General features: G+C 49.1%; 8 protein-coding genes across 8 annotated transcripts; 5 read left to right on the top strand and 3 right to left on the bottom strand.

Moving 5' to 3' along the window:
- Positions 1 to 919: 919 nt before the first annotated feature.
- On the bottom strand, positions 920 to 2,012 carry N7517_005877 (60S ribosomal uL5 domain-containing protein; the record flags this gene model as incomplete). Its single annotated transcript, XM_056723607.1, has 4 exons — positions 920 to 1,067; positions 1,132 to 1,529; positions 1,717 to 1,845; positions 1,908 to 2,012. Coding segments are annotated over 4 exons (759 nt in total), but the record flags the coding sequence as incomplete, so codon positions are not given.
- Positions 2,013 to 2,105: 93 nt separating this feature from the next.
- Positions 2,106 to 3,042, top strand: N7517_005876 (small nuclear ribonucleoprotein-associated protein; the record flags this gene model as incomplete). The annotated part of the gene is made up of 6 exons (XM_056723606.1): positions 2,106 to 2,123; positions 2,197 to 2,205; positions 2,264 to 2,335; positions 2,390 to 2,801; positions 2,856 to 2,900; positions 2,960 to 3,042. The coding sequence occupies 6 exons, from the start codon at positions 2,106 to 2,108 to the stop codon at positions 3,040 to 3,042; spliced, it is 639 nt and encodes a 212-aa protein (XP_056579856.1).
- Positions 3,043 to 3,927: 885 nt separating this feature from the next.
- N7517_005875 (pyruvate transporter MPC1) lies at positions 3,928 to 4,699 on the top strand (the record flags this gene model as incomplete). Its single annotated transcript, XM_056723605.1, has 4 exons — positions 3,928 to 4,000; positions 4,200 to 4,272; positions 4,378 to 4,536; positions 4,627 to 4,699. The coding sequence occupies 4 exons, from the start codon at positions 3,928 to 3,930 to the stop codon at positions 4,697 to 4,699; spliced, it is 378 nt and encodes a 125-aa protein (XP_056579855.1).
- A 651-nt stretch (positions 4,700 to 5,350) lies between these two features.
- Positions 5,351 to 7,665, bottom strand: N7517_005874 (putative amino acid transporter; the record flags this gene model as incomplete). The annotated part of the gene is made up of 2 exons (XM_056723604.1): positions 5,351 to 5,518; positions 5,587 to 7,665. 2 exons carry the CDS (start codon positions 7,663 to 7,665, stop codon positions 5,351 to 5,353), a joined length of 2,247 nt encoding a protein of 748 aa, XP_056579854.1.
- A 411-nt stretch (positions 7,666 to 8,076) lies between these two features.
- On the top strand, positions 8,077 to 12,083 carry N7517_005873 (putative cation chloride cotransporter; the record flags this gene model as incomplete). Its single annotated transcript, XM_056723603.1, has 4 exons — positions 8,077 to 8,602; positions 8,653 to 9,244; positions 9,296 to 9,461; positions 9,513 to 12,083. 4 exons carry the CDS (start codon positions 8,077 to 8,079, stop codon positions 12,081 to 12,083), a joined length of 3,855 nt encoding a protein of 1,284 aa, XP_056579853.1.
- Positions 12,084 to 12,614: 531 nt separating this feature from the next.
- Positions 12,615 to 14,195, top strand: erg12 (mevalonate kinase; the record flags this gene model as incomplete). Its single annotated transcript, XM_056723602.1, has 1 exon — positions 12,615 to 14,195. The coding sequence occupies one exon, from the start codon at positions 12,615 to 12,617 to the stop codon at positions 14,193 to 14,195; it is 1,581 nt and encodes a 526-aa protein (XP_056579852.1).
- An 831-nt stretch (positions 14,196 to 15,026) lies between these two features.
- On the bottom strand, positions 15,027 to 17,041 carry N7517_005871 (uncharacterized protein; the record flags this gene model as incomplete). The annotated part of the gene is made up of 5 exons (XM_056723601.1): positions 15,027 to 16,127; positions 16,176 to 16,260; positions 16,317 to 16,715; positions 16,776 to 16,911; positions 17,017 to 17,041. The coding sequence occupies 5 exons, from the start codon at positions 17,039 to 17,041 to the stop codon at positions 15,027 to 15,029; spliced, it is 1,746 nt and encodes a 581-aa protein (XP_056579851.1).
- A 940-nt stretch (positions 17,042 to 17,981) lies between these two features.
- On the top strand, positions 17,982 to 20,082 carry N7517_005870 (Glycoside hydrolase superfamily; the record flags this gene model as incomplete). The annotated part of the gene is made up of 4 exons (XM_056723600.1): positions 17,982 to 18,152; positions 18,214 to 18,229; positions 18,283 to 19,622; positions 19,693 to 20,082. 4 exons carry the CDS (start codon positions 17,982 to 17,984, stop codon positions 20,080 to 20,082), a joined length of 1,917 nt encoding a protein of 638 aa, XP_056579850.1.
- Positions 20,083 to 20,189: the final 107 nt, after the last annotated feature.

The raw sequence follows: 20,189 nt of genomic DNA, 5'->3' as shown, positions 1-20,189 counted from the left end.
TAGATGTGAAGATGTCTTCCCGGATATTTCTTCGGATGTACGGAGTAACTTTATTTTATACATTTCTTACCTTCACTAGTGCTATAGCTAGACGGATATCACAATTCACCCCAAATTTTAGACTATAGACGGAGAAGCTTAACGGTGCAAAACGACTTTTCCATGTATAACCATTGATTGGGTATCAAAGTATTTCAGGCGTCTCAAAAGACCATACTATTTCAGATGTCAAGTACTCACCGATAACCCTCCATAATGGATAGAGCAGGGCTCATGTCTTCTTTGTTGCATATCTCGGAGGTTGCACCATTGTGGCTCAATTTCGGGTGGAGCGTGGGCGATTCTAGACTGCGACGCTGGTATTTCAGGGGTTACACAGTATGAAAGTGCATAGTCGTGGGCAGTTGCCATGCAGGCATTGTCAGATCGAAGGACAAATCGTCACTCTACAAGCTACGACAGGTTTACTTCTATGCCAGGCAAATGACACTTACGAGGATAGGATAAGGACAGACAAGATAGGCCATAACAAGGTACCCAATCCATCACGAGAATATTCTCGCTGGAAAGGGACCGACTCTTTGACGAAGCACATGAGGCATTCTCAAGCGAGTCTTGGCTAGACACTAGGTCGAAACCCAGTGTCCGCCATCCTTTTCAACAATGGTTATGCGGAAAACATCACCTCTCGTGAAGCCTCATTGTGAAAAGGGAAAAGCAGCAGTAAAAGGGTAATAATCAATTCATGTCTCTCCCACGCCTATCCTGGTTGCCGGAGTACAAAATCAAGACCATGTTGGAGATCAAAGGGGCCCGCTGACTGGCAGTGGGGTGCCCGTCCACAAATTTTGTTTCCTCGAGTACTCGGGATAATTTTTTGGTTCTTGTCGAGTACCTCGTACTTCACAGGCCATACCCAGCCATTATGTCTTTTTTAGACTTAACGGATAATTCCATCGTACTTGGTCTTGTACCACTTCATGGTCTCGGTGGTGGTGATGCGGTGGTTGACACCGATCTTGGACTGGCAGCGGCGGCGCTTGGCAACACGGGCACCGGGGCGGTCCCTAAATTTTTTTGTTAATATCCGGGGTGAATTGCCATAGAGTACAGTGTCCAGTGGGAACTCACATGCAGACGAAGAAGTCCATGCCGTAGATACCAATGCCGGGATCGTACTTGATACCGAGATCGATGTGCTCGCTGATACCGAATCCGAAGTTACCGGTCTCGGAGAAGTTGCGCTTGCGGAGCTCGTACTCCTTGACCTTGAGGCCACGCTCGAGGATCTCCTCGGCCTTGGCGCCACGGATGGTGACGTGGACGGAGATCTTTTCGTTACGGCGGATACCGAAGGTACGGACGGTGTAACGGGCCTTGCTGTAGACGGGGGTCTGACCGGACAGCTGCTCGAGAACCTTGGCGGCACGAGTGAGTCTATCACCGGACTCTCCGACGGAGATGTTCAGGACCAACTTCGACAAGCGAAGGGATCGGCAGGGGTTCTCGGCCTTAGCAACTTGGGCAGACTGCATAATGTTAGTCTCAACTTGTGGATTGTGTATCTAGTCGAAGAATAGATATTTTGAGGGGGAGTTGAAGATTGGTGCGCGCAAGACGAAGATCTCCAGGTTGTGGCCCAGATTAACTGGGATGAAGGAAAACAATACAGTCGATCGGGGATGTGTAGTTTGGATTATAGGAAGCTGAACATACCATGACGGCGGTTGGGCGTGAAGTGGTTGTCGACTGGGGAGACAAGAGTGATCGCGGAAAAAGAGAAAGTGTGGACTGTGGGCTCCTACACGTGACTTGGAAGCCCTGATCGTTGCTTAGATAAGGAGTCTAATTCGGGTGATTAGTCATTATTACGTTTGGCCGCTATTTACAGGCCTGAGGCATCACACTTCCAGCGAACCGGTAGCTGACTCATATTTTAGGTAATCCAGTATCAAGAACTGGCAGCACCTGACAAGCTTGAGCTTCACATCTTTGATAGTATCTCGCACCTTTGCTTCGTCCCCCGCAGTAGAAAGACTTTCTCTATCTACTGATATCTATTTTTTGATTTCTCAAGTCGCATCCGTGCGCGCTCTCTAGCCAACATGGCTTCCCACAAGATGGTGAGTTTCTCGTCCTCATTTGCACCCCCGAAACTCGTGCGGTCAATGGCTGTCGCTAACTTCTTTCATTTAGCAAAACCTTGTGAGTCTAACTCAAATTGCTTCCAGTTCTCGATTGGAGTATCTAACTTCTTTTCCAGATTAACTACCGGATGCGCGTAACATTGAACGATGGACGTCAAATGACCGGTTCCATGCTTGCATTCGATAAGGTATTTCTCACATCCTCCGAGACCGAGAACCCAACTGATCTTTCTCCTTTCTAGCACATGAACCTAGTTCTTGCAGATACAGAAGAATTCCGTCGCATCAAGCGGAAATCCAAGCCCACCGCCGGTCCCGCAAACGCCCCGATGGTCGAAGCGGAAGAGAAGCGAAGCCTCGGCTTGACTATCGTGCGCGGTACTCAAGTCGTGTCTTGCTCTGTTGAAGGTCCTCCTCCTGCCGATCCCTCTGCCCGACTTGGCACCGCCGGACCCGGCGCAGCTGCCACTCTTGCCGCGGGTCCTGGTATCAGCAAGCCCGCTGGCCGCGGCCTGCCTATCGGACTCGGAGGCCCTGCAGCCGGTGTTGGTGGACCACCACCCCCAGGTGGCTTTGGATTCCCCCCTGGCGGTTTCCCCGGCGCCCCTCCTCCAGGTTTCGCTGGGCGCGGAGGCCCCCCGGTGGACCTCGTAAGTACTCTCATTTGCCTACATCGACTGGGACTCAAACTGACTGGTTCCTTTCTAGCTGGTTTCGCACCTCCTCCCGGATTTGCTCCTCAGGGTGGCCCCCGTAAGTTTGCGCCCAATAATTTTCCTGTTCCGTCACCCATACTGATACCATTCTCATAGCTGCGGGTTTCCAACCTCCTCCTGGCTTCCAGCCTCCCGGTCAGGGGCGCGGATACCCTCCCCCTGGATTTGGTGGCAGGTAATCAGAAATGTGCACAGAGGATTATTCTATGCTTTAAATTATCGGTGATTTGATTTCACCCCGAAAGGAACATGGGCGGCTCAGCGCAGAATAAGAACCATTGTCAACGCTTCCAGCGAAAGATAACGATACGCGGACAGGCTAGATTGCCCCCAAATTCTACTGGGAAAGGCGTTGCGGCGCATGGATGGAGGTCGTGTCGAGGAACGGGACAAAAAAGACCAAAATCCTTTTGAATTACGCATTAAGTCAAAAAAAATATGCTAGCTTTTACACGCGGCCTTTTCATTCAATATCGATCAATATCCCAATTATTCATGTCCGCCTTCTGTTAAATTATGTATGTTGTGTCATTGTATGCTGCCTACATCTCTCCTGCATCTCTACCCCATATATACTCCGTACTGAGCCCTCCTTCCACTCTACTAGTGCGGTGTAGATAGGTCTATTTGTAAAGGACATATGCTCGTACTTTATGACACCTAGTTGTTTTCTTCCTCTGTCGTCGTTTGCACACGTCAAATCATGACATGGCGGTGAATTTGAAGTAGCCAGTATAGAAGTCCACCTGGGCATTCCTCTAATATATATCCGTATAGCTTGTCTTGGATTGCGCTCAAAAACCACAAAATATGAAGAATATAACCAAAGAATTGCCATATAATGCATATTCAATAATAATCACCGGCCATTGCCGACCAATTCAATACAATAAACTGATAATTGTTCGCTAAAACATCGGTTCCAACGAAGGTGATACATATTGGAGTAAGGTACTTCACGTGACACGGCCGACGCCGGTGAGTCGAGAGCTTCCGCATCCCCCAGATATTGACTTCATCTCCCCCGAACTCAATCCCGTGTGATAACTCCCAGCAACTTCACAATGGCTGCTGCTATCAAGGCAATCAACGCCAAGATCCGCTCCAACTCGGTGCTGGACTATGTTTGCTCAACCCGTACGTATCGACATCAGTTTCCCGAGCGCTTCCCGTCCCGAGATCGGCCAACGGCGAATGAGACCGAAGGAGAATAAGCATTGGAAGCAACGTCAAGGACGAGAGGAACACGTTTTTTTTACCTCGGGCTTGCACATCCGAAAAGCAATAAAGCGCAAATGAACCGAACAGATTGCTGACAGTCGATGGCGATTCTTAGACTTCTGGGGCCCCGTCTCCAACTTCGGTATCCCCATTGCCGCTGTGATGGACACACAGAAGGACGCTGAGATGTACGTTCTTATCCGATGAATGACGGGAGCTTTGGCTTTCGTCATATGCGTTTCCCTTGGCTGCAATGGTCTTAGAGCAACTGTACTGATACGTCCCCCTAACAGCATCTCTGGCCCTATGACCGGTGCCCTCATTGTCTACGCTGCCACCTTCATGCGCTACTCCCTCGCTATCACACCCAAGAACTACCTCCTCTTCGCATGCCACTTGACCAACTTCGGCGCCCAGACTACTCAGGGATTCCGTTACATGAACTACTGGAAGTACGTTTCGTCCCATGAGGCCTTTTTGGTCTTTGTATTTGTCTACAAGCATCATATAATCGTGATAACTAACCTGGTTCTACTTTGCAGGTGGGGAGGCCGGGAAAAGCAGCTCGCTGAGCAGGCTGCCAAGGGCGGCGCGGCCGCCGAGGCCGGTGCTTAAGAATCGCCCTCGAGAAGAAATTGGTTGTGCTTTTTTCTGTTTTCATTGAGGCTAATAGGCATCTATTTCTTTCCCAGAATTGCACCTCCATACACATGTGGTCTGCTAGTTTTCGCCTTTGGGCCAGATGAGTCTCGGACAATGATAAAAGAGGAGGCATATAGAGGTAGACTTGCGATTTTGAGGAAGACGCTTAGCCATCGGTGCTGGCTGCGATCTAGTGCCGGTTTGCTGATAGTCACTGTACATAGGCTCTATATTATTGCGCTCAAATCATATTCGTTTTATGGAATGACCTAGTTTTTGATTGTGACAACTTCGAGATTCGGTGATAGGCTGGGTCTGTTATTCCTGAGTTATCCCTGATCCCATCAACTTCTAAACAAAGCCCACACAAACATGATCGAGTATATAGTCTCCCAAACTAAGAAAATATGTAACTATACAGAAAGGGTAGTCTAACCCCCGAAATTGGCCCACTATACTGACAATTTGACCGAGATTGTGAAGGAACATCACAGAATGCCCTCCATCCATGTGTTGAAGCAGCATATGAAAACCCAATGATAGATATTCCAGTCTAGGGTTGAAAGAAATGCAACAAGACCTAGCTCGTCAAGATCTACATTAACCAAAAAAAATAGAAGTTATTCAATGAGAGTCGCAGTATCCCGGGCTTTGAGGAACATCAGGGCCCATCCAGCTCATGAGGGTCAGGTACGTCGTGTAGACGCAGCATATGGCGCCGAAGACAGCAAGAGTTACGTCGGCAATCGCCTGGCGTTTGGAGCGAGCACAAGCGCGCAGGTGCAGGAGGGGCTATAGCAATATAATGAGTCAGTCGTACCGTTCTGTGATAAATAGGAGGGTACAGGTTGAGGACATACCGGGTATACATAGATCAATGGAACACAAGCAAAGCTTCCGACCAGGGAAACGAACTTGTCTAGATCATTTGCACCACACCAGGCGATAAGGGCACAGACCATGACCAGGAAGAAACGGAAGCCGTTTTTCTTCCACTTGATATACGGGTTGTACTTGCCACTGCGAGTGAAGAGCTCGTTCTCCATAATGCGGATAGCGGGGAAGAGCTGCAACGGAGTGCTCAGCAGGATGGCAAGTGAGTAGAGGAACTGGACCACGTTGACAAATTTATCATCCTGGGGAAGGTTAAGAAGGATGACGGTCTTGGTTGCCGATCCGTAAGCCGCGTAACTCAAGGCACCGGCAGACAGGAAGATAAAAGTGATCACAACCATGACACCGGCCAGAACACCAGGGAATCTGTTTGGCCTTTTCATTGATTCTTGGATCGGGATGATAAGACCGATACCTTCGTAGGTGAAGATGGCGGTACCGATGAACATAGACCAGGTGGCTGGATTGAAAGAAATGACGTCTGAAATGCCGCCCTGGTCAACCAGAGTGCTGATATCGTAGTAGTAGATATATAGTAGACCCAAAAGAATGAAGACATCAGCGATCAGGGCGGTAAACCCAAGTTTACTGATATCCCGAATCAAAGATAGAGGCAGGAAGATGACCAGCTGCAACAGAACCATGTACTTGATGTCAATGAATGTTGCGCACTTGCTCACAGCTAGCACGAATGCCTGCAAATTTTGCGAGACGAAGACAATGTACGCCGCCACGAAGCCTATCTGACTCAGGACAATTGATCCGAGAATGATGCGTCGCATGTGCTTGCCGTATAGGATGCCCCCGATGTCACCGAAGGAGCCTTCGATCTTCACGCGAGTATTGACCAAAAGAATGAAGGCATAATAGCTCAGAATGGAGACTCCCAGAAGCACCATGCTACTGAAGAGCATGCCACCATTTAGGAAGGCTCGGGGCAGGAACAGAATACCAGTACCCACAAAGGATTTGAGCAGTAACAGTACCGCGCCTGTAGTAGTAGTTGTCCCTGCCGGTGAGCGCTGCTTGTGCTTTCTCTTCTTCCGACCCGGTGTTTCAGGCTGCAATAGCGCTGCGTCTTCTCCAGACTCTCTGCCCTCCTCTGGCTCGTCCCAGGCATCGGACGAGAAGTACTCATCCGGCCCTAGCACCTCGTCATCTTCCTCCAGTTCTTCTCCGGCAAAGTGTCCATAGAGAGTCAAGAATTCCAAGAAGCTAGTAGTCGGCAGTTGAGGTGCGCCATGTCCATGGGGCGTCCCTGTATTTGACCCGTGGGCACTTCCGCGGTGTGGACTTCCAGCTGCTCTTCGTAGATAATCTCTGCGAAACCCTCCTGGAACCCGAATTGTGTCAATGTCTTCCGTATCAGCCTCTGGCCTTGGCCGACTGACGCTGAAACTCTTGCTGCGCAAGAACCGCCCTGCGGCTTCGGCCTCGGCGTCCTCCGCCCAACGGTAAACTTGTCGCGTGATATCGCCGCCCTGAAGCTGTAAACTCGAGAAGTTATCCTCACCACCAAGGCTGGTCGCAATTTCCGACTGATTATCTGTGTGTTCCGTGACTAGATGCCGCTTGATAACTTCAGGGTCTTCGTACGGAGCCATGCCTGGAGAGTCGGATCCATTTTTGGTGTCGAAAGAGCCATACTGAGAGGCCAACGGTCGGTTGTCTAGAGTCGAATGCACAGCAGGGGATCCGTTGTGTCGTGACGGAGTTCCAAATCTCGGCGGCGAGCGACCAAGGCTTTCCTGGAGTTGGGATGCAATGATAGAATGACCAGGACCGGGGACTGAAGAGGTATTGGTAATCGACCTGGAAAACTCCTGCTCGGTGGTGGTATTTGTGACAGGTCGGCTGGCAGGAATACCCTGTCGAGATGACAAGGATGTTCCTAATGAAGGGGAGGGCACTGGGGATGCGAGGCGTGCCATGGAAGCCTGTCTGTTACCGAACTCTGGTGCGGGGGACCTCGAGCGCACCGAGGACGAGGCTATCGGCATAGACCGAGCTGGATTTAGGGATGAGCCCTCTCCATTATCCGCCATTTTGAAGGTGGCCTCAGGGTGTCAAGTTAGCTCCTGACAGGATGCCGTATTTAGACTCGAGGAATGGGCATGGAAATAAGGCCGGACGCTTGAAATAACAGTGCAGGTCAGCTTCTCGGGGAAGATTAGAATATTCGGGTGAAAAGCCTAAGACGTAACTGAGGAGGGTTTAAGACACTAATAGCGCCAAGCGGCAATGGCCGATCAGCTCCATGTGCGGTTGACGGGGGTGCAAACTGTTTGCATCCCGCATCAACGTCATCTATTGATACACAGCTTGTTTTTCTTTTTCTGTTCATTAGTGCCGTGTCTTTGCAGACTCAATGGTCTTGCTAGGACCATCGGCTTTTGTTATCTAAATTGTTTTGTCGTTTATGCCCTCATGTTCATACCATAAATTTTGGAACTGACATGGCGACCGAACGAGTCGGAGAATCTTCCGACTCCTTGTCTCGGCGACGCCCAAATTTCGCGACTCGAACTGCTCAAGAGGATGTCTCACGCCTGGACCCGGGGAACCCAGCCCCTGCTACCTCCGATGAACGTACTCGCTTGCTACCTTGGCCACCGACTCGATCGGCCCGTCAGTACAAGCCCATGAATTCGCCAGAAACCGAGGACCAACGCCATTCCTCGCCCATACATTACTTCCGGGGCCTTTCCCGGTGGTGGCATAACCGGGTGGACCACGACCAAGAACAAGAGACCAGTGGGGACACCACTTCACAAAATGTGTACCTGTCTGCGGGTCCTCTCCGCGACTCCCGCACCGATAAGAAGGACAAGGGTGGACATCGATCCCGATCGGTGGATGAGCCGAAGAAGCTTGGTACATTCTCCGGTGTTTTTGTTCCAACAACATTGAATGTCCTGAGCATTCTTATGTTCCTTCGGTTCGGGTTCATTTTGGGACAAGCTGGTGTATTGGGCATATTAGGTGAGCATACCTCCCCAAAAAGCCAAGATCCCATGTCTGATACATGAAAGGGCTGCTACTTGTATCATACACAATCAACCTCGTGACAACGATGTCTCTGTCCGCAATTGCAACAAACGGGACGGTCCGAGGCGGTGGTGCCTACTACCTTATTTCTAGATCTCTGGGCCCCGAATTTGGTGGCTCCATCGGCATTGTATTCTATCTTGGCTATGTGTTCAACACTGGCATGAATGCTGTTGGTTTAGTGGACTGTTTTACTCAGAATTTTGGGACGCAGTCTGGGGACTGGGCCAACTTTCTCGAGGAAGGCTTTTGGTGGCAGTACCTGTGGGGGACTATTATACTAGTATTTTGCACAGGAATTTGCTTGGCAGGAAGTTCCATATTCGCAAGGGCAAGTAACGGGCTTTTGGTCATACTACTCGTGGCAACATTCAGCATACCGCTCTCTGCAATTTTTATGAAGCCTTTCCCAATCCCTCGACAGGGCGTGGAGTTCACAGGCCTTCGTTTGAAAACTTTGATGGGGAATCTCAAACCTCATCTAACCAAGGGAGCTGCAGGAAGCCAAATAAAAGGACGAGAGAACTTCCAAGACCTCTTTGGCATTCTCTTCCCTGCCACAGGAGGTATTTTTGCGTAAGTTGGCGACAACAGACTTTCAACCTCATTTCACTAATTGGCTATCAGAGGAGCAAGTATGTCCGGTGACTTGAAGAACCCGAGCAAGGCTATTCCTAAGGGTACACTCTCGGGGTTGGCTTTGACCTTTGTTGCCTATGGGCTTGTCATCCTTGCGATGGCGGCTTCGGTGACTCGGGAGTCTTTTTATAACAACGTGAATGTTATACAAGTCGTAAGTTCTTATTTTAGAGGAAAAGTAGGAGCACGCTCTAATTAAGTATAGGTCAATGCCTCTGATAGTGTGATCCTTCTCGGAGAATTCGCAACCAGTTTCTTTTCCGCCCTGATGGGTGTGATTGGATCAGCCAAACTTCTTCAAGCTATTGCGAGAGATAGCCTCTTGCCAGGCATAGGAATCTTTGCCCAAGGCGCTCAGAAAACCGACGATCCCATATATGCCATCATTGTGACCTTCGTGTTCGCTCAGGTTACAATGCTTTTCGACATCAATCGCATCGCATCTTTTGTTACCATGACCTACTTGATGACTTTCCTTGTGACGAATCTCGCGTGCTTCCTCTTGAAGATTGGCTCTGCACCCAACTTTCGTCCGTCGTTCCACTACTTCAACTGGCAGACTGCAGCGGCTGGAACGCTCGTCAGTGGGATCAGCATGTTTTTTGTGGACGGTCTTTACGCTACGGGATGTGTAGGCATCCTGGTGATTCTCTTCCTGCTGATCCATTATACCTCGCCACCCAAGCCTTGGGGCGATGTCAGTCAGAGTTTGATCTATCATCAAGTGCGAAAATACTTGCTTCGCCTGCGTCAGGAGCACGTCAAGTTCTGGCGTCCTCAGATCCTGCTCTTTGTGAGCGATCTCGACAGGCAATACAAAATGGTCTCCTTCTGCAACTCGTTGAAGAAAGGGTCACTATTTGTCCTAGCTCATGTTCTTGTGACCGATGACTTTTCAGCAGCTGTTCCCGAAGCACGTCGCCAACAGATAGCATGGACAAAATTTGTCGAATATTCCAAGATAAAAGCCTTTGTCAACATTGCCATTTCGCCCGCTGCTGAATGGGGTATGCGAAACATTGTCTTAAATTCCGGACTGGGCGGCATGAGGCCCAACATCGTTGTGATTGACCAATTTCGGTCGGACCAGTCGCTTGTTGAAACCTTATCTTTGAACAGTGGCCGCAGAGAGTCGAGGACTAGACGCCATTCGGCCCACTCGAGCACGCGAACCGAGCAGGTCAACGAGTCTGGACCGGAAAACCCCCCCATGAGTGGGCAAAGTTATGTTACAATCCTCGAAGATCTCTTGTTCAAGCTTCGGATCAATGTTGCTGTAGCTAAGGGATTCGAGGATCTGGAGCTACCGGACCCCAGCGGTCGCCACAGTAAGAAGTATATTGATCTGTGGCCGATCCAAATGTCCGCCGAGCTTGGGGCTGATAGTGAAAGCAAGCAACATGTGCTGACCACTAATTTTGACACGTACACTTTGATCCTTCAACTGGGTTGTATTCTCAACACTGTTCCCTCGTGGAAGAAGACATACAAAATCCGAGTTGCGGTGTTTGTGGAGTATGAGACCGACGTGGAAGACGAAAGAGGGCGGGTTGAGGCTCTCCTTGACAAATTACGGATTGAAGCTGAAGTCTTGGTCTTCTGCCTTGCCTGCGGTGATCTCCAGGCCTATCAAACCATCGTGAATGGCGATACTTCCGTTGCAGTTGATGCCCGAGAGAGGGTTAATTCCGCTCTGGAGGGAGAAGAATGGTGGCAAGGGGTCTTACAAGCCCGTGCTGTCGATCAAGACCCGCAGGATTCGGATAGAACCAGTGACAGTCTCCATATTAATAAGTCATATACCTGGCAAGGACCATCGAGCCAAGAAAATGGGGCCAAACCCTTGCACAATCGAGTGACTGGCTTGAGGAACCTGATACAGTCCACTCGTCGCAGACGATCTGTCTCCAGCTTCCGGGCTCTAGGAGGAGTGAACCTCGGTATGCAAACGCATCGCTTGCTAGATGCGTTCGTCGACTACGACAGCCCCGATAGTTTGAGTGACAGCGAAGACAGTGACTTGGAGGCGTATTCCAGCGATCCAGAACCTGAGGATGGCGGAGAGGACATAGTCATCGCTCGAAATGAGGCTGTACCCGTTTCCGGCTCTTCGAGTCTCCTTGGCCGGTCGGAGACTGATGATTGCAGCCCTAGCGCAGACTTCCCGAGCACACCAGTGCGTGCGAGCCCTCAAGTAGAGGAAGCACCATCCAACCAGCTAATCCCATCCATAATCGAGACTGGCGACGATGGGTCCCCGAAAAGCAAACCTCCAGGTCGACCACCGCCCATCAGTCGCTCTGCTTCCAGCAATCGGTTCAGCTCCTCGCCCATCCCTGAAGCTAAAGTGAACACCGAGGCTGAGGAGGGCAATGGACCGTCTATCATGTTTGCGGCGCAAAACTCACCTCCACGATTTGCAAACAAGCTAGATTCTATCTACGCTCGTCGCCCATCTGCTGTATCTCCCACCTCCCCCGGTGCCCACAGCAGTCCGCATGCACATGCAACCGGATACCCTGGTGTAGCATCGGTTCCATTGTCTTTTAATGATCTCCCGAGTCGAGCACAGCATTTGATTCTGAATGAGTTGATGGTCCAGCAGAGTGGTGATACCGCCGTTATCTTTACAACTCTGCCATCTCCCGTGGAGGGGACTTCGCTTAGTGCGGAGGATAGTGCGTCTTACTTGAGCGACCTCGAAGTCCTGTGGAACGATTTGCCCCCGTGTCTGCTGGTGCACAGTAATAGCATGACTGTGACAATGAATTTGTGAATTGACAACGAATTATAATTGTACATAGTCTAGATTTGACTTTTTTTTTTTCGGATATTGACATATAATTATTTTCTAGAGAAACGCAAATCCCAGCATAGAGATGATCCCGGCGCTACTGCACGCCACAAAATCTCTGCACTGAAGAATATTGTACAGGCGAAGATCCCAATAAAAGGGAAATAGAAGAAATAATAGTCATCTTTATACTCCATATAAGATAATATATATTTATACCTATATTTATACCTAATATAGGTAGTCACTTTTAATATGACCAATTGGTATTACTGTGATTGTGATTGGATCAATTCATCCATCGTTCCCTGGTATACCCAGTAGCCTCGAGCACTTCCCCCATCTTTTTACTCCAACTCTTATAACTCGGGTCTTGGGCTTATTTGGGCTTATTTGGACTGGACTATTGGGCTATTCCACTCATTTTTTTACTTCTCTTATCACTACCCTTTTAATTCCTAATTTCGCCCCTTGCGCTTACCTTCCCCTTCCAACCCCCTTTCAATTCATCTCATGACCGAAAATCCATTGAACGGTATGGCTGCCAATCTCGTTTCACGTCGTACGGTCGACTTCCACCCTGAAACGGTCAAGGTCCTCCCTATCCATCCAAAGGGTGTGAATGGAAACGGTCTCCTGGACGACTCCGACAGCGCCTCCGTCTCCTCCGCGGACACACACGAAGGGGAATTAAAGACCGGGGAACGAAAGCGGCCGATAATGGCTCGCAAGGCCTCTTCGCCTATGGCGCCCACGTTTATGGTCTCCGCACCGGGCAAGGTTATCGTCTTTGGCGAACATGCTGTGGTCCACGGCAAGGCTGCCATGGCCGCCGCTATTTCTCTTCGCTCCTACCTCCTTGTCACCACTCTCTCCAAATCACAGCGCACGATAACGTTGAACTTCCGGGACCTAGGTCTTAGCCATACTTGGAATATTGATACCCTACCCTGGGATAAGTTCCGCGAGCCGTCAAAAAAGAAGTTTTATTACAGCCTTGTCACCGAACTCGACCCAGAACTTGTCGACGCAATCGAACCGCACCTCCAGGATGTATCTAAGGGTCTCCCAGAGGAGCAGCGCAACATCCATATTCGCTCCGCATCTTCGTTCCTCTACCTCTTCCTCTCCTTAGGCTCCCCAGAAAGCCCAGGCGCCATCTACACCCTTCGATCCACAATCCCTACCGGAGCGGGCCTAGGTAGCAGTGCCAGTGTCTGTGTTTGTCTTAGTTCTGCGCTACTTCTTCAAATCCGTACACTTGCCGGACCCCACCCAGACCAGCCACCGGAGGAGGCAGAGACACAGATCGAGCGTATCAACCGCTGGGCATTCGTCGGAGAGCTCTGCATCCATGGGAATCCTAGCGGGGTGGATAATACGGTGGCCGCAGGCGGCAAGGCTGTGATCTTCCGGCGCGACGATTACTCGAAGCCTCCAACAGTCATCTCGCTACCTACTTTCCCCGAACTCCCTCTCCTACTTGTTAACACCCAACAAGCGCGATCTACAAAGACAGAAGTCGACAAAGTCGGGGCCCTAAGAGAGGCTCATTCTGTTGTGACCGAGTCAATTCTTAACGGCATCGACCAAGTGACATGCTCCGCACAACGTTTAATCGAGGACCCTAGTTTCGAGGGCATCTCTGATATCACGCTCGCCCACTTTGGCACCCTGATCCGTATAAACCATGGATTCCTTGTCTCGCTTGGCGTTTCTCACCCGCGCCTCGAACGTATCCGTGAACTCGTCGATTACGCCGACATCGGTTGGACAAAGCTGACCGGTGCAGGTGGCGGTGGATGTGCGATTACCCTCCTTCGACCTAACGCAAAGGCGGAAGTTAAGCAGGACCTCGAACAAAGGTTCGACGAAGAGGGTTTCACTACGTACGAAGTTACCCTTGGCGGTGATGGTGTTGGTGTTCTCTATCCGGCCGTCCTACGCAATGGCTCGGACGAAGAGGGCGGTGAGGAAATCGATCAACAGAAGTTCGAAAATGCCGAGGGCCCTGAAGGTATTGAGCGTCTTGTTGGTGTTGGAGTGGAGGACCGGAGAGGAGGCTGGAAGTTCTGGAAGCGAGCTATCAATTAAGCTTGGCCTCGGTCTTCCTACCCTCACCACCTTCCCCGGTCTAATTTGGCAAAGCCTTTTTCTTTTTAGGCACTCAGGTCACTTTTCTGTGGTTTTGACCCTCGCCCCTTCCATTCTCTGTACACATTATCCTTATCCATATGCATTATACACCTACTTCTTCATTCTCGGTGTCAAGTCTGATCGTCTTGTTTTGTCGTGGACTTAACCTTCATCTCCGTTCCTGTTCAGATTATGGTTCAGATTTTGTTTGCCAATTCCTCGCTTCTCTATTTTTTCAACTTTTGTTTCGGGCTTTCTCATTGCATGAAATAAATTGACATGGCTGTGGAAGAGCGGGTTTCTCAAATCAAATACATCAATCACATAATACTATTGCTCTACTCTCTACGATTTGTTTCTGTTTTCCCATATAAAGCTTAGGCACAAAGTAAGTCATGGCGTACCCATTCGTTAACCCCCTTCTCCGACATGTATACATAAAACCAAGAAAGAAAGCAGGAATTTGGATATAAGTGTTGTATAATTCCTTTCAAGCTTGACATAGATTACATCGCCTACCATCCATCCTAGTCGGCTGTAGCCTCCCTTATCACACAGCCTTTTCTCTGAGTCTACCATGATCCAAAAGAACTCCAAAAAAATAACCCAAAAGAGAAAGCTCCGGCAGATATTGGTCTAACGTTTAGATCTGTAATTTTCTACTGACCATCATGAACGTTTATCGAAGAATTAAAGTTATAATGAATTAATTATCTAATTCCGAAGCTGCTAGTGTAACCTTAGAAGGCTGAGTGAAATTGAACGAGATTAATAGATGAGATGATACTATTAGTAGTCTTCCACGAGGCTTCGCTGGCCCTGTTGCAGTGACATAGGGACCTTTTCCAAACACCCAGCCGCAGCAGCAAAGAAGCCGAGAAAGACCTTGCTAGGCCGCAGCACAAAACTCAAAAATTCAGGATGGAATTGCACACCGACGAAAAAGGGATGATCATGGATCTCAACAATTTCGATACGCTTGCCGGTAGAGTCTTTGCCAACAACAGCAAGACCGGCCTTCTCAAGCTCTTCAACCATTTCCGGGTTGATTTCGTACTGGTTTCGGTGACGTTCCTCAATCTGGGAAACCGTGGGGCCATACAACGATCGCAGTTTTGACCACTCGGTACCCTCCTTGAAGATGCATGGGTGCTTTCCAAGACGCATGGTGTCAGTTCCATTCTCTTGATTGTGTTCGGGCATGTAAACGATTACATGGTTCTTGGATTCAGGGTGGAGCTCTTGGCTCCCAGCGTCCGGGATACCCATGACATGGCGGGCATATTCGACCACTGCAAGTTGCATGCCAAGGCATACGCCTAGGAATGGCTTTTTCTTACTCCTTGCCCATGTGATCGCCTTGATTATCCCACCGGTAGCGCGAGGACCAAAGCCACCAGGCACGACAATGCCCTTGACGCTGCAGAGGTCATTCCAGGCTTTGTGATACTTGACTGGAGAGTCTTGATAGGTCTTCTCCTCGAGATGCGCGGCGTCAATCCATATGATTTTGACATTCTTGTGACAGTACATGGCCGCGTGTTCGATTGACTTGGAAACACTAAGGTAGGCATCTTTATTGGACGTGTATTTTCCCACAAGCGCGATTGAGACTGTGTCGGTTATGGTATCTTGACTTCGAACAAGATGAAGCCAGTCACCCCACATGCGCTTGCCTTGTTCTATACGCCGGCTGGGTGTTCGATCAAGTGGAAGTTCGAGGTACTCGCAGAGGATGCCGAGAAGATTCTGTTTCGCGAGGAGAAGCGGTACGTGATATGTGGTTGGCCCGTCGTGCACGGAAATGACTTGTTCCGGTTTCATTGAGCACATATTGGCGATTTTCTGGATAGTACCTGGATCCAATGGTACCTCGCAGCGGCATGCAATCTTTTATTAATTAGCTTAAAGTGCATTATATGTAGACTGGTAGTATACCAGGAGTGGACTCAATCCAGCGCTCCGAACGTCGGAAATGGATCTTTGAGTTGGCTTCGTCTTTTGCTCACCAGAAGCTCCTGGCCTGGCCCGATGTTAGCTCATAGCAGTGTTTCATCGCCTGAAACAAGAAGGGCTTACGGCACGACAGGGACGTAAGCTACATGAATCTGAACAAGGTTTTCTTTGCCAACCCTCTTTCGAAGCTGAGCAAGAGCGTAGATAAAGGGAGAACTTTCGATATCGCCCACGGTGCCACCTAGTTCGATAATACAGATATCAGGCTCGGCTTGGGACTCGTCCACAGGTATCTTCGCTGTCCGTTCGATGTATTCCTGAATGGCGTTGGTGACATGAGGCACCACCTGAACAGTCTTGCCTAAATAATCACCGGCTCGTTCCCTAGAGATGATGTCTAGATAGATCTTCCCAGTCGTGATGTTATGACCATGCCGGAGAGTGGTTGAAAGATAACGCTCGAAGTTGCCGAGGTCAAGATTTACCTCACCCCCATCGTCTGTCACATATACTTCCCCATGACTAGATCAATCAGTAGGTATATGGGGCCCGCGGAAGCTGCATCGGATCGTTGTGACTTACTGGAGTGGGCTCATAGTCCCCGAATCGATGTTGATATAGGGGTCTATCTTGATGGTGGTGACGATAAATCCTTTGCTTTGCAGCAGCAGACCTGCACTCGAAGCAACGATGCCTTTCCCTGCCCCAGAGATGACGCCTAGTTATATTAGCCTCGTATACCTCAAAACACTAAAGGTGAACTATGGAGCCCCGCTTTTCTCTACGGCTCGGCGGAGCCACTTCAGATCACTGTCAAACTCACCTCCAGATACCACAATGTACTTCATCTTAGCAATCTGAAGCCTAAAGGCAGGTGAGGATATTGATGAAAATCAAGAGCAAGATACCTACTTAAGTAGGTAGAGAGAGAAGGAAGCTAATCCCGATTTGGAAATATGACATGTGGGGTGGCAGATCCGACACCGCCTTTATATGGAGACACCTTCTTTCAGCCCTTTGATCATCCTTTTTTTATCATCAGAAGTGAGAGGATTAAAAAGCAAGCGGAGTGAAATTGCTACAGGTGGAAGGCTTGCTTTTTGGCTGACTTTCAGGGCGCAAATCATGTGGACACTTGTACGGTACACTTACCGTCTCAACACAACATTGAATATTGTACATCGTATAACGTTGGACCAAGCACCATCAGTTGAATTTCGATACTAGTATTCCTTTTGCTCACAAAAATCACGGATGCTCAAGGGTACGACTTTGATGTGGTTAGTTACCCGCCCTGAGATCCCGATCTGAATGAAAACATGACCTCGGGAGTGTCCGACGTCATGACTCCTGTCAGCTGTCAATTCGAAATACACACTAATACACAACGCATGATGTAGGAATAAAGCGACAATAAACTCAGCAACATATTTGAGAGCATGAACCACCGACAATGTCCAAAGGGTGCTTGTCATGATTGGAAGCCCTCCCTACATGGCGGCATGTTAATAGATCCAGGCTTTGACAGCTTGTCTCAGAAACGATAATTTGCATGCGGTCTCCATTTCAGGGTCCATGATGCCTCTGTGGAGAACAATTGTCAGGCCAGGTCCAACACGAGCGAATCATACGCCATAGCCATGGAAATTATTTGTCTAAGACAGGGGCAGTGCTTTTTCGGAAGTTTTCTAAAAGCTCATCTTTTCCCAGCATGGCTTTTTGCCGACTCTCCTCGTTCATCTGAAACTTCTTACTATACATATCCTTGTCTATAGATTCCGACTCGCCATGAAGTCTGAATCTGTGACATGCGCGGGCCTCGCGACTTCTATTGCGTTGGCTACATGCCTAGCAGGCGCATTGGCTCAAGGGAATAGTTCAGGTGCTCCGGTCAACCTAACAGTTGCAAGGGAAGGCGGTAATAAGTCCAGTCCGCTTCTCTATGGAGTTATGTTCGAGGTGAGCAACTAAGTCAGTCTCATGCGTGAGCAGCTATATCGCTAACATTTGATATTATAAGGAAATGGACCATTCGGGTAGGAAAGTCGGATTTTCTGATCTGATCACGAGCATTACTAACTATCTCAAGGGGATGGTGGAATTCACGGACAATTGTTACAGAATAATGGATTCCAAGGAACTAGTCTTGGTTTGACTGCCTACGCCCCGGTGGGAGATACGATAATCTCCCAGGATGTCTCAAAGCCTGTCAGCAAAGCTATTACGTCTTCGCTCAACGTCGCAGTACCGGATGGCGTAACAGACTATGTTGGCTTCGCCAATACTGGTTATAATGGTATTCCAATCACGGGCGCCATATACAACAGTTCATTCTGGATGATGGGCAACTACTCGGGAATCATCAACCTGCAGCTTGTTGGGTCGCACAGTGGATCGATATATGCCGATCACAATTTGACCGTCAAGAGTACGGATTCAAAATTCACAGAGTTCAAAGCCAGTTTCAACACTACTTATGCACCGGAAGGGGACAACGAGTGGCATTTGACATTCGATGGATCGAAAGTTGCCGGTAGCTCATTGAACTTTGGCTTAATCCAATTGTTTCCTCCTACTTTCAAAGGGAGAGAAAATGGGTTGCGAGATAGTCTTGCAATGTTTCTGGACGAGGCCAATCCAGCGTTTCTCCGGTTCCCGGGCGGGAACAACCTCGAAGGCTTGGAGGTTGATAGTCGCTGGAAGTGGAACACCACAATTGGACCCGTGGTCGACCGTCCGGGAAGAGAAAGTGACTGGTTTTATCCTAATACAGATGCTCTCGGCCTGGATGAGTATCTGTGGTGGTGTGAAGACATGAACATGGCGCCACTCCTGGCTGTGTGGTCAGGCAAGTCCTATGGAGATATTCTCTCCGGGCCGGACCTCGAACCTTTCGTCGAGGATATCATGAATGAGATGGAATATCTCTTTGGCAACTCTTCGACACATTATGGCAAAATGCGAGCCCAGAACGGTCGGAAAGATCCATGGAAGGTGGACCTTATTGAAATTGGCAACGAAGACGATCTCACTGGTGGTTGTGACACCTATCCGGATCGTTTCAACCAAATCTATAAGGCCATCCATGACAAGTATCCGAACATCACGTTTGTTGCTTCCCATGGGAACTATTCATGTCTGCCATCTTCACTTCCTAAAGATGTCATCATTGACCTGCATCTGTACCGAGCACCGGACGACTTTGTCAAATTGTTCGACCAGTTTGATAACCAGCCGCGGAACCAATCGGTGATGATTGGTGAGTTCGGATGTCGCAATACGACAGAAGAGACGGGAACATACTGGCCGTACATGCAGGGAAGCTGCAGTGAGGCTGTGTACATGATCGGAATGGAGCGCAATAGTGATATTGTAAAGATGGTTGCTTACGCGCCTTTGATGCAGCACTATGATTTCGTCTCTTGGTCGGTAAGAATATCTAAGAGGTTAGAAGAACGTCGGAAATATAGCTGACCACGCTGTTTTTATACGTATATAGCCCACACTATACGGCTTCAATTCGGCTCCCGACTCTGTCACACCTTCGGTTTCATATTTTGTTCAAAAGATGTTCGCATCCAACAAGGGTGACACCATTCTTCCAGTTCACTCTTCAACAGGATTTGGACCTCTTTACTGGGTGGCTTCGAAGACAGGTTCACAATACTACTTGAAACTGGCAAACTATGGCCCCGAACACCAGAACGTTCAAGTGAGTATACCAGGAACCAAAACCGGTAAACTGGAGATGCTTGCTGGACCCAAGTACCAGGGCGACACGCCTTTCAACGTGCAAATCCAAACCGTCATCACCAGGGTCTTCAATGGGCAAGGGAATTATTCAATAAATATGGATCCGTGGGCTGTCGCTGTTCTAGTAGTCTCATGAAGCGGATGACTGTATATGTCCCAAAATTTGCTGTTTCATGCTTTACGTGCATTGTTCATTGGTCCAAGAATGTCAAGCATACCCAATATGTGCTCCATAAACTTCAA

This window comes from Penicillium concentricum, assembly GCF_028827145.1.
Source record: "Penicillium concentricum strain IBT 3081 chromosome Unknown utg000002l_segment0_segment0, whole genome shotgun sequence".
Lineage (NCBI taxonomy): Eukaryota > Fungi > Ascomycota > Eurotiomycetes > Eurotiales > Aspergillaceae > Penicillium > Penicillium concentricum.
This window is presented reverse-complemented; position numbering and strand designations above follow the sequence as displayed.